We start from the raw sequence: 13,621 nt of genomic DNA on the forward strand, positions 1-13,621 counted from the left end.
AAGTACGCGTGAGATAGAGCACGCGCGCTCATTGCGCCATCTTGCTGGTAATGCTGAAAACACGATAATTCCTCCCGAGATGCCCGCGAGCAGCGGTCAGTGGTAGATATAAATAGCTTGTCGTTTGAACGTTAAAGGACGGGCTCCTCGGTGTCGGTGGTTTTAACGTCTTGCACTCACGATTGAGAGGGCCCAAGTTCAATTCCGCGCGGCGGAGTCTTTTTCTGTTTTTTTTTCTTTCTTGCATTTCCACACACACACACACACACACACACACACACACACACACACACACACACACACACACACACACACACACACACATATATATATATATATATATATATATATATATATATATATATATATATATATATATATATATATATATATATATATATATATATATATATATATATATATATACGCGTTACGCCACGTAACGCGTAAATGTAATAATTTGTAGTAGAACGAGAAAAAAATATTTTGAAGCAGCAGTTCGAAGCAAAAAACTACGAAGAAAAAAAAAACAATTTTTTTTTCCTTGCCGCGGTGGCGATATTTTAGCTGAGGCAAAGGGCCCGTTTAGGCGCACGCTGAAAGAGGTGAGGAAGTCCAAATTTTTGGAGCCCTCCTTAATATATGGCAGTTCTCATTAATTATATCCCCATTTCAGGACATCAGGCCGGAAAACAATTATACCACCATATGATTACGACAATACATAGTGGATGACTCCGGAAATATCGACCACCTGGGTTTTTCAACGTGCACCTAAATAAGTAGACGGGCCTCAAGCATTGTCTCGTACATCGAAAATGCGGCCAAGATCTAACCCGCTTCTTTCGGGTAAGTACCAGATTGATTGATTTGTGAGGTTTAACGTCCCAAAACCACTGTATGAGTCACCGCCGAAATAGTCATCGCGGTGATTCGGAAATTATAGCCTAGCGGAAATTATGGTCGGAATGGAACCGGCGAGGTTCGGGTCAGCAGCCGAGTGCCCACCGAGGCGGACAAGTCGGAATTTCTTGGAATCCGCGTGTTTCCCACAAAGGCCCAAGTTCGCTCTATTGGTTCCCCACTTTGTTCTACATGTTCGCCAGCCGCGCCAAGGGAGACCACAAAGAATCGGAGGGAAACTAATTTGATGCCACCATTCCACCCCCCCCCCCCCGCGCATTAGAGCAAGGCTGGACGCATGCGTCGCAACCTACCCGAAAATATGGCGGGCCCGGTGACGTCAATTCAGACTGTATTGATGTTCAAGATCCCTAACGAACTCACTCGGTGTTCGTTGTGCAGTGTACTTTTAAAGGGATAATAAAGAGCAAAACGAATTATCGCGTATTAGTAAAGTACAAATTCATAATCCTGAGAACACCACTCCCACCACAACACGATAATAAAAAAACCCGCAAAAAGAGACTGCGGGTGGAAACGCCATCTTGAAATTTCCGCACCAAACACTGTGACGTCATAAACTTGGAAGGCGTCGACTGGGTCCTATGTAACTTCTAATCCATAAACTGAAGTACAGTGCTCAGCTCGGCTGTCTATAACGACGGAGCGTCGCGCGCGGAACAGCACGAGCGACATCTGCAGTCGCAAATACGCCACATCTGAGCATGCGCGGCGCCAATGATGTGCCTGCCCTGCAGTTTCCACCCTTCTTTATCTCCGCGGCCACGATGGCTGCTTTAGCCGTCGAAGCGCTGTAAACATTACAAAATCGAAATCAAACAACAACAAAAAAGAAACATTCTCGCTTCGTGATATCATATCACAGTGACAACGGTTTTACTTCGTATTTCTTGTTTTTTTTTTCGGGAAATCGCTCAGAGCGCTTTCGCCGGCCAAATCGGTTGTTGCCTCAGCGGCGATAAACAGGGATCAGTATCGCGAGGCAGCACATCACTGGCGCCGCGCATGCTCAGATGTGGCGTACTGGCGACTGCAGATGTCGCCCGTGCTGTTTCGCGCACGATGCTCCGTCGTTATAACAGCCGAGTTGGGCACATTGTCATCTGTGGGTGCCATAGACTTCGTCTACGAAGTCTCAGAAAAGTTTACCGAGCCACTGTCACGAAAATATGAAAAATACATTGGAGAACTTATGTCACGCGCTGAGGTTATACGGCGCGAAATTTGGAAATTAAACTTCAACCTTTATTTTCTTCGCTAATAAAGAACCAATGAAAGCGAATTCTATAAAATTAGAGTTCCTATAGAGTGCAGCTTACCAATCTAAAAGGACGCATTGTTTCTCTTTTGTTTTAGCCAGAGGGAAATTTGCAATTTGTTATCGCATATATAAGCTGTAACGGAGCAGAATGAGATGCTTTGCACCCCGCCAGCTCTTCATAGTTACTGCCGGAATGTAATTGCGTGCCGATGCCACAATTGTGAGTTACGCGCATTAGTTCTGGACCCCTGCAGTTTCCGAATGTGCACCTAAACCTAAGCTCCTTCAATTTCGCTGGCACCGAAATGCGGCCACCGTGTACGGTCTTCGCAGCCACGCGAACCTTTATCGTAATAATGATTGCTGACGTTTAACGCCCCGAAATCACGTTACGATTACGGGAGGCACCGTAGTGATAGGGCTACAGAGAACGCAGCCGTCTGGTTTTGTTTAACTAGTGCTTAAACAGAAGTACTAGACGGGCGTCTAACATTGCGCCTCTGTCTAAATACGAGTATACTGCTGCCGCGATTCTGTCCCGCAACTTTCTGGTCCGCAGGTGGAACCCCGACAGTTATTTATGAAGGAAAAGACAATGGAAAATATAGGGGATGTTACTTCAAAGTAATTAGGATGTGATGAAAGAAAAATGGACGAAAAGAATATTTCCGCCAGCAGGGACCCAACCGGATATGTGCCTTCGGTCGCTGTCAGCGACCACTCATCTTTTCGTTCACCTTTGTCTTTTGCCATTTACATCCTAATCGCTAGAAATAAAATATCCCCAATACTTTCTTTCGTTCTCTTGTCTGTTAGTGATAATTGATGACTATATATCTTACACATGACACATTCTGAAAGTAAAACCGACAAACGTTTGCAAAAGGCATACCGTTTTCGACGCTGCCGAGTTGCCCGTGAGCTTTCTCGGAGGCCGCCCACATAGACCTGGTCTTGGGCATGTCGGACGCACGCGTTGAACGGACGGGGAGCACTGGCTTTTGGCACGTTCCTTCCCAAGCAGCCACAACCTGTTCTCTGGTGAGGGGGCACAGCGCGGACGCGTCCAAAATAATCTATTTCCCCCTGCTTTGATGCGATAAAATACCGCCTATGAAAGAACAGGGGGTGTGAGATAGCTGTAAGGAGAAAATAGGTGTAACCGACCGGGGGGACGGGGGGGGGGGGGGCTCAGAAGACAGGCCTGTTTTCGAAGCCCCCACTGTTTCGTATGCGCCATACAGAGACACAAAAAAGTTGTGTACTATCTGTAAGAGAATTATCTACGCATACCAACGCACACCCCGTCTGAGTGACGGGATGCCAGCAACCACCTGCGACCGTGAGCACAAGAAAGCAGTCACAAAGAAGTCCCCACAAACGCCGACGTATAGCCCGTTGCATTAACCAGAAATTACTGGAACATAAGAGACTTGCTGATCTTCTTGTAATCTTTCTTTACATTGTCGACAGTGGAAATGCCTTCCAACATTCGATGAATGGGCGATTTCGCACCGGCATGGGAATGACGAAACGCGTCTGACGGTTGAGGCATGCATGGTATATCGATATCTTAAAAGTGTTGCGCAGAAAAATGAAGCACAAAATGAAGAAACCTGGACACAGCGCCAACTCAAAATTTGTCACCACAACCGGCATATATAAGTGGCTGCATAATCACGCGTTCAATGAACAATTAGATAAGCTGACAAATATTGTAATAATGACGCACTTCCAGGCAAGCTAACTCAGCGGCAAGTAACGTGACCGAGGGTTCGACAACACATGAATCACCTTCGTCACGAACTCGCCCAGCACTCTGTGCTTCTCAAGTGATTGCGTGAGCCAAACGACAGCTAAGTTGCATAAAAATGGACTCAAACGCCTTCGCGTAGACTCGCCTATCGGCTGGGCATGCGCAGATAAGTTCTCGTGTCTTTGTGCGTCTTTTCAGTCAATATCAGTTAATAGTCGGCGTGTAGTGTGGCGGGACTTCTTGTCTGTGTTTACACGCTCACAATTTCAGGATTGCAACAAACACACCTCTCTGATACTCTGAGCATTGGCAATCAATGCATACAAACCACTCGCTCTAAAAACAGAGGTTTTGTTTATTCACTGCTGCTGATTTGGTTGACAACATCTCAAAACCTCCATATGATTATGAGAGACGCCGTAGTGGAGGGTTCCAAAAATGTCGACCGCCTGGGGCTCTTAACGTGAACCTAATTTTGAGCATACGGGCCTACAACATTCCCGCCTCCCTCGCAAACGCAGCCGGGAGTCGATCCCGCAACCTGCGGGTCAGCAGCCGAGTAGCTTATCCACTAGACCAAGGTGGCGGAGTTATTCACTGTTGCCGCTGGTGGCTATATCGCGCAAAATTCTCTATTGTTTGCAGGGCTATAGTCGGTACCTCTTTCTTCCTTTTTTTAGGGAGGGCTCAGTCAGCCTGTGTACAGGTTGGCGTGTTTGGCGTTTCTGTGTGCGTGTAAAATTGAAAAATTCCGGGTAGGGTTGAAGGCCATACTGCGCCAACGACCAATTGAGAGTCTTCTCTGTGGAGCAAGTAAGTATACCAGCACAAAAACACTCACCCCCTTCCCCAAAATAAATAAATAAATAAAGGGTTTTCACAACGCCAAATTTCTGAGAAAGCTGTGTTCCCTCACTCCTTGAGAACGTAGATTGCAAATAGTTGTTCGAGACGCAGTGCCGTCACAAAGGTTCGATTTGCAGTGCAGCCCTTCCCTGAAGTAAATCATGGGGCTGGCCATGAAGGGGGGGTCGCCATGACGTCACGAAGCGGCGATGGCAGTTCTTCGGTAGCGAGCTGGGAACAAATTCCGGGAAATGGTTTTTGGCAAAAAAAAAAAAAAAGAGACTCACATATTTTAACGTCTTTCTTTGTTTTCGTGCACTAAAAAGAGCGCTTGCTATTATGGCCTTATATTTATTGTTCCATAGTAAGCAGAAATAGGTATATGCGACTCCATGAAAAAAAAAAAAACACAGTAGACGAACACAGCGCTGCATTTGTGTTCCTTCCATTGACGTTTAACGTTATAGGGCGAAAGCACGTATACTGTTTTTTCCGCACGTTTATCATCTCGAGTTGCCAGCATTTAGGAAACTAATCTGCAGGCGTTTAACGAACAAAATAGAGGAAATTCGTGTGACAAAGACTGATGACATGCTTTCTGAAGAACAGGAAAGACACGTCAAGAGCCACTTCTTACGCAGCGTTTTGAGCTTTCTCTTTTTAGATTTAGAAGGCGCTACCGAAATTCTCGTCATTCATTATGCAACATTTTTTTTTCAGAACAATGTTAGTGCTGCACGTACTTCAGCACCAGTTCACAAGAGTGCCCGTCATCGCAGCTATCGAAATCTGACAACTTATCATTGCTACAAGGTGAGGTCTGTTACCACTTGGCGCTAGTTTGAGAGCTTTAAAAACACTTTGTTTTATAGTTGTTCCACTACTACGTTTTCAATGCAACGCCAGAAGGTTGGCTTTCTGGTATACTGATGTGGAAAGCTAAGCTGCACAGCACTGTATCCGCTTCTTGTTCCTGCTGATTTTACACGAGTGCCGCCTAGATATCTGCCACTTCCAGTCGTTTTCGCTTGGAGTCGAAGCTTTGGAAGCTGGGAAAGTCGGAAGTTTTGCTGAAACTACACCTGGAGGGAACGTGCGGATTGAGAAATGGTGCGACCACTGTGCGCCGGTTTCTTCGTTATTAAATGTAAACATTCGACAGAAGCCTGTCTGGTTTGGTATGAAACGCGAGTGCTTTGAAGACGCCGCTGCTACGCAGTCTCGCAGTCACCCCTGCTGAGGAAGAAACCAAGTCGGTTTCGAAATGTCGGGTTTCTTCAAAACTTTTGGTTGCAGTCCAAATCATCTCCCTTCTTCGTTAATGTACGAAGCCTGTTGTGTTATATGTCTTCTGGCGTGAATTCAGCTCGCACACATAATAAATAAACAAATAAATAAATAAAGAAATAATACTCGTTTATGCGCAACCTTTTTGTTATGTACTATTCAAGCTCTATCACTGCGTGCGTGGAATCGCGCTGTGAAATATAAGAAATTCTGCAACTCACCTTCAAGTATGCAGTGAGGTTGTCTCGTGCAACTGCTCAGCGCGCAATCTCCTGCGCAGCTCGTCGTCTTGCGGAAATCTCAAATCGCGCACCTTGCATGTCGAGTCGTGATTTCCGCAGCACTGAAAGACAAAACACTTGTTCAGGATGCGACGCCGATAAGCAATGCACTCCTGACCCTTCTGCCTTGAGCGTTTCCCCGTTGGAAGTGGATATTTAACTAAAATACAACTTCTAAGTGCTGCTTTGTGAGGACTTTTGTCTTTCATCATTTAGACAAATGTATACCGGGTATCCAAATGACTAGTTGCGCACGTGTCATCCATCCGCGCTAAGCCGCTTCCCTTCTTTCCCTAAGAAAGCCGGTTTTCCCCGGCTTTCACCGGTAGGTGATGTCAGCACTCGGAATGCCATCCGGTCTTGAAAGCCTAGGTGGTGTTGGGGGTCCTCCCCCCACCCTTGTTGTCAGGCTGATGGGAAGTGTCCCCCCTTCAGAGTTACTTAGAAGTGTGGCAGTTTGGGCTAGTTGGTATGACATCACGATAGCGCGAAAACAGAACGACGTCTCTTCGTCGTCATTCTGTTTTCGCGCTATAACTATAGTGAGTTGAGAGTTACCTTTCAAACTTGTCGCTTTCTGCTATCTTCACTAACATACGCAGCTTCCTTTCAAAAGGGACATCATTTCTAATCTGGTTCAGTCATCTCGCAGTGATATCTTCATATTAAAGGAAACATGGCTTACAGGAGCTTAGCGAGTGACGTAAAATAACTGTTAACATTTTTGGACGAGAAATACATTTTTTATCTTCTATATTCGTATAGCCTGTCAACGCGGTGTGGTTTGTGTTTGAGAAATATACCATGCGTGTCTGAAAATCGATCAACGTTTTCAATATATCTTGCAATATTATTTTGAATTGTTACAAGTATTTGCATGTTGCATTTTGAAGTTGCTGCCGAGACAAAGTAACAGTAGTGTGCATATGACCGGAATCGACCGTAACGAAATTGCAGCTTTGCCACCGTAGGCCACTATGCGCGGCAGTGCGCCATAGCACCGGCGACCGCGGATAGCTTACCGCAAAGATAATTGATATGGATATCGCAACGTAAACCAGAAGAAAAATATACTCCAAGAATTTTCAAGTCGTCGACCAACTCAATACGTTGATTCTGAAAGTAAATATCATTGTGAATGACGAAAGGTTTATTTTTAGCGCGAAACACGATAACTTTTGTTTTCTTTGAATAAGGCTTGTTCACCTGAGTCTGATATGTCGTTGATCCTCCAGATGCGAGAAGCATGTCGACAACACGTGCTTTCACCCCACGGTGCATGCTCCGGCTGTCTGGCCAGGGTATAAAAGACACCCCTTCAATAAACATTCGGTCTTGCACGTTCCTGCCAGGAAGTGTCTTTTCCTCGCACATACGTACGATGTGTGGCAGCTTGGGCTAGTTGGTATGGCATGACGATAGTTATAGCGCGAAAACAAAACGACGACACAGAGACAAGAAGGACACGAGCGCTCGTGTCCTTCTTGTCTCCGTGTCGTCGTTTTGTTCCCGCGCTATAACTATAATCAGGCTACGTGCGATACTACAGAGTCCAGTTGGACAAACTGATCATAATTTCATTGCATTTTTGGACAAGTGTGTTGGCATCAAGACCTGACACACGCAATGTACAATCATCCGTGTGCATGATAAATTTCGCATAATTGGCATTACTTACAATTCCGTTAATAAATAGATTAATCGAAAGGGGTCCAACAATACTGTATTGGGGCACACCACATACAACAGGTAAATAGGATGACCAGCGGTTATTGATGCAGACGCACCGATTTCGTTCTTTAGGATACGGCTGAAGTATTTCTAGCAGTCCACGAAATTCGCGTAGGGAAAGTTTGTGAATAAGGATTATGTGATCAGGACTGTCGAAAGCCTTACTGAATTCTATTAATATACGGGCTGTGTGGCAGTTTTGTTCAGCTCTGTATAAGTATTCCTTCAGTGTTAGGAGTGCCATTTCTGTCGACCTGTTTTTTCCGAAGCCAAACTGCGAGTCATTAAGAATGCTCTTTTTATTCAAGAAGTCTGTCATTCGAGTAAATGCGAGCGTTTCTGTACCCTTTAAAAAAACTGGGAGTACTATTGGTATATTGGTCTGTATATAGTTTGACACAAAATTCCAAGCACCACCCTTATGAATAAATGGAACCTTCAGTTTCAGCTATTCATGAATTCTGTTTGGAGGCTTCAATTTTCCTAATATCTTATGATCAAACGCGCCCGCCCCAGTGTCTACATCAGAGAAATCAAAACGAGTTTCTGGAGGTATGCCTAAATTTTGACATATCTCAAGTGCTCACAGAACCAACTCGCGTCACCGGTAACTGCCAAAATATTCTATAGACATTGTCCTAACAAATTACCGCGAAGGCGTCTCATCTATTACGTATCTTCCCGAAATCAGCAACCACAATGTCATTCCCATCGACTTTGTGGTAAAACATCTCTTGACCCCATTCGTTAAAAAAAAAAACTTTTCGTTTATATGATAAGGAAAATTATGAGGCAATTAACCAAGAATCAGGGCAGTTTTATCCCACATTTGAAAGCACCTTTAATTCTCATACCGTAGACTCAACTGAACGATTTGGTAGACAAATACATTCCCCTGGATACAATCACTTCCAATTCACCTAATCCCTGGTTCAACGAAGAAGCGATTAGAAAACAAAGAAACGTCGCTTCCGCACAGCCAAAACCCGTAACACGCCTTATGCATGCATAGAATGCGGGCGAAGACGCTGAAAGTGCCTACCTAGAAGCCATGCTAAACACTAATTCTTTCACTCTGACTTACCCACCATGCTTTTAAAAATCCTGGCAAGTTATAAACCGTCGCGACACATGCTCTGTTACCTTATCAAACGAGTCAGGTGATGCCCTAACGGACGCTGAATGCGCCCGTGCATGTCTTCAACACCGCCTTTGCATTAGTGTTTACTCAAGAAGCTGAAGTGTTATTCTCTGTTCCCCATGCCAACTTTGAATGTACCATGCCACCATGCAATTACATTTTTTGTTAAATTTAAAATGTCAAGTCTATTACATATTTAGAGATACCTCGGACAAAAGTAGCAGCGCGCGAATTCAAACAAGATAAATTCTTGTGAAGGGCCCATTTCCACAAGCGCTTTCCGCTTAACTTAGTTATGAAACCCCAAGCCACATGATGTGAACGGAAATACACAGTAATTATTATATCCTTCCTGCAGGCAGATAACATGGCGTCTAGACTTGTCGTGTATTGCACCCCGGCCGGGAAATATGTCTTCACAAACAAAAACGGAGAACCGTCGGATAGTATTATGACTGTATTATCGAAATTTTACAATTTGGAGTCATGCACCGATAAGATATCTTAGCTTTGTGACTGAACTTTAGTTGATATCAAGACAGCGAGTCCACCACTTGGTACGAATTCACACGCGCTCACCGCCGCACCATCGTCGTTGTCATCGTTTTTCTTGACTCACCACGATTTCTCGAGTGTGACCCTTTCACTGTTACAAACACAGACCTTTGATGAGATCTGGTTTTGTCAACCGATATGTCCTAAAAGCATTGATTGATATGTAGGTTTAACGTTCCAAAACCACTATATGATTATGAGAGACGCCGTAGTGGAGGGCTCCGGAAATTTAGACCACCTGCGGTTCTTTAACGTGCACCCAAATCTGAGCACACGGGCCTACAACATTTCCGCCTCCATCGGAAATGCAGCTGCCGCAGCCGGGATTCGAATCCGCGCCCTGCGGGTCGTCCTAAAAGCATAGGTTAGCAAAAAAAGCTTAAGAAAATAACCTGCTCATTTTGTAAACTTTCCTTTCCTTATCTGGCAAAATATATTCAAATAAATGTTCCTTTCAACTACACAAATTTATAAGAGATTCTTTTGTACTTTGCGCACGTCTCTCTTAACTGAATAGCTAAAGAGAGACTTTCCTTACTCTAGAAACAAACAAACAAACTTGAAAACATGCTTTTAGTTTCGACTTTAGGAGCTGCAGTAAATGAATTTACCGGAAGCTCTTTTGGGGTACAACGCTTACAACCTTGAAACCGTCTATATACTACATTTAGGGGCCTGAGAAGACTATAAGGACAAACAAAACCATACTTTTCTAACAATAAAATGGTTGCCATGGCAAGACGTGTGCCTCCCCCCCCCCCCCTAATTTTTCTCAATTTGCAACACTGATATACGTACTGTAGTAAAACTGACGCAGGCGTATACCGTTATCGAATTTATCACGGTCTTGGAAGACAGGTAATGACATGATGCATGCCACGTGCTTCGCATCCTTTCTCTCTTGTTTTTACAAGGTATGGCAGGCAGTTATGCGCCTCATGCAGGTGATTCACAGTATATGTCAACCCAGGGCGAGACAGCGTCACTTACAATATATATATATATATATATATATATATATATATATATATATATATATATATATATATATATATATATATATATATATATATATATATATAGTACTAGTGTAGCATACAGAAGGCGTTAACCATCTACATCTACATCTGACTTAGCGTATATGCGCTACACGCTCCAACCCGCACGGATCAAATGCTGATTACACGATAAAAGCAACATATGTGCACAGTGTTGTAACGTGAGGGCGCTTGTTACGTCGGAACATATGCCAGTGTCGTGTCTGAGCGTAAGCCCACATTCACTCCAATCTTTGAGGATGCACCACGCAAGGTGCATCGCTCAAACACAGAGAAAAAATTCGGCAGATCCCACGTATACCTGGGCATCGACGTTATGCGAAGCATGCGGAGGGAAGGTGACCGTGTTGTAATTTTTTTATTCGGCGACACGTCATGAAATGACACTAAATATATGTACAGATGTTGCACGCACAGACATATACAATGAAGAGTTGCAGATGTTTATATAACCAGTTGTTTGCACTTGCGCAACGATGCCAACTGGAACGAACGTATTAGCAACACCAGAAGCTGATATGAAGCGCTGATGCTGGACGTGGGCACTTCTACATAAATTAACTTCAGCGCATGACAACTATAGTCCCAAGTGACGTTAACCCGATGTGACAGCTGCATAAAGCAGTAGATATATTGGGTAGGTATAGCACTGCAACCACTATAGTGACATTTCACGAAGATTATAGCGCTTATTTGAAAAGTACTTCTGAGACCTGGCGTATATATATGGTAAAATGCTTCATTGCCACGCAGAAGGCTTGGGTTATTTGAGCTAGCACCCTGACATTTATTCTTTGCATTGGTTGGGTCGATGCCTATGTCAGGTATTTCTTAACGCTCGCGCGTTCAAATTACCCATGTGTGTTCTCGTCGTGCCTGGCACATACCCGCATACCAGCGGCGCATACCTGCCCGTGGGTACGTGTCGCTGCTTGGCGGGAAGTGTTTCATGGCGTACGCGACGGGATTGTGACATTATTCATGTCTTGACCAATGCGTTATATTCGTCAAACCATCGTATACCCTTCCGGGCTAATCTTGGTTCACGCCAGGTTAAGGGGGTGACCACGAGAGCACCCAAACGTAGGCGGCTAGATAGATAGATAGATAGATAGATAGATAGATAGATAGATAGATAGATAGATAGATAGATAGATAGATAGATAGATAGATAGATAGATAGATAGATAGATAGATAGATTCACCGAAGTTCGCTCAGGAATGTCTCGCATTTAAAAAAAGAACAGCACGTTTGCATGCTTCGTATGAAATCCATACCCACAACGCTGTGAATATGCAGGGATCATTTACTCAAATGACCTCAGCCGCATCTAGTTAGACTCAAACGGGTCCACAAAAGCAGTTTCATTAGAAAAAAAATCCCTCAACTGTATAACGAAATTGCTTGACGTAGCAATGCATGCATACTCGACATAAAGTTTCGCAAATCCTTTCCAAAGGTTAAACAAGACTCACGAAGTCAAGATAAATCCTGCCGACTCTGCCTATACGGTCCCCAGTGGAGCACTTTTCCTGTTCTATATATCCGTGCATTCAATAAACGGGGAAGCCGTCACAGCGCGAGCGCGTTTGCGCTCCCGAATGCAAATGCACCGACTCTTGGCGCTTCGGGGAAAAGCCGATTCCTTTAAGAGCGTGCACTCGGCGACGCAAGAGGCGCAAGGCATATATGCTGTGCAAGGCACCGCTTTGGAAATACGCTGCAAGGTTTTGGCTTGTGGAAAGGAGAGGGGGGAAGGGTATACGGAAGCTCATTTTGCACAAACGTGCGAAGCTCGCACCTCCGTTCGTCGTCTGCATCTCTGTTATCAGCTTCTGCGAACGAACGAGCTGAAAGCGTGCTCATCCGGAAGCACAGTTCGAACGATGCGCATGGAGTGACTGAATGCTTGCAAACGAGATGAATAGCCGGCGCATGCGCAGCCTATAGATATTTGCGATGCAATAATTTCGATGCCGACCGCGCATCGTCCATGGCGAAAATTCCGTCGTGTTGTTATGCATATCCTTCGTAACGACTGCCGCAGACCAAACAGGAGGACCAAACGTGGTGCCCGGCTGGTTATACAAGTAAATCGAGAGAGATGATTCTCGATGTGGCCACTGTCCACTTCAGTGGAGCGCATTGTTTGTGGAGCGCCACAGCTTGTCGACGCATGGCTTTCTGAAGCAACGCCGCGCCCTCATGGAATGCGTATGGGCCTTTAGTGCACAGCAGTTTGCACTGAACAAATGGCGCCGTTCTGCTAATTAGTCGCGGCTGCGTAGACGGGAAAATAGCAGTTCGAAGGGATCAAGCTGATTCGCGGTCACACAGGAGCGTTGCCTGTATGGCTGTGACAAAATCTGCAGCAACGCTACCGGTAAACTGCCGGTCAGCTACCAAAAAATAAAATTGTATATGAACTTGCGTAGAAGGCCCGCGAGTATGAGCGATGAAAGCGTTCGATAAGGGTGACGTAATGTGCGAGATAAGCAGACGCTTCTCATTTTTTTTTCTTTAGCGCTTACTATTATTGCGAATTCGTGCTCGATCAGCGCCGTCGTGACAACATCCACGCGCCACCATACCAACTGTCGAAGCCCATACCGACTTGCCAGGTGCATCAGGTGGGCGGCCGCTTTAAACTAAGAACTATAACGCGATTAGATTTCATGCTTGCACAGCCTCAGAGATGCGTGTCCAAAGGCGGTGAGTAGCATTCGTTGCGGTGAAACGCATTCCGTCCCTCCCATGCGTGCAGAGAGTTGTGAAAGCTT

At 44.9% G+C, this 13,621-nt stretch overlaps 1 protein-coding gene across 5 annotated transcripts in view; it reads right to left on the reverse strand.

The window, feature by feature from the left end:
• Positions 1–13,621, reverse strand: part of LOC119163951 (uncharacterized) — a 166,428-nt gene that overhangs the window by 67,544 nt on the left and 85,263 nt on the right. For 3 of the 5 annotated variants that reach the window (XM_075870777.1, XM_075870775.1, XM_075870774.1), the window contains exon 1: positions 3,078–3,162. In XM_075870777.1, the coding sequence (XP_075726892.1) occupies positions 3,078–3,147 (70 nt within the window). In that variant the 5' untranslated portion in view covers positions 3,148–3,162. Of the gene's footprint in view, positions 1–3,077; positions 3,228–6,295; positions 6,418–13,621 lie in introns of those variants that run through there. The other 2 variants (XM_075870778.1, XM_075870776.1) reach the window with 2 other exon arrangements.

This window comes from Rhipicephalus microplus, chromosome 8 (assembly GCF_043290135.1).
Source record: "Rhipicephalus microplus isolate Deutch F79 chromosome 8, USDA_Rmic, whole genome shotgun sequence".
Lineage (NCBI taxonomy): Eukaryota > Metazoa > Arthropoda > Arachnida > Ixodida > Ixodidae > Rhipicephalus > Rhipicephalus microplus.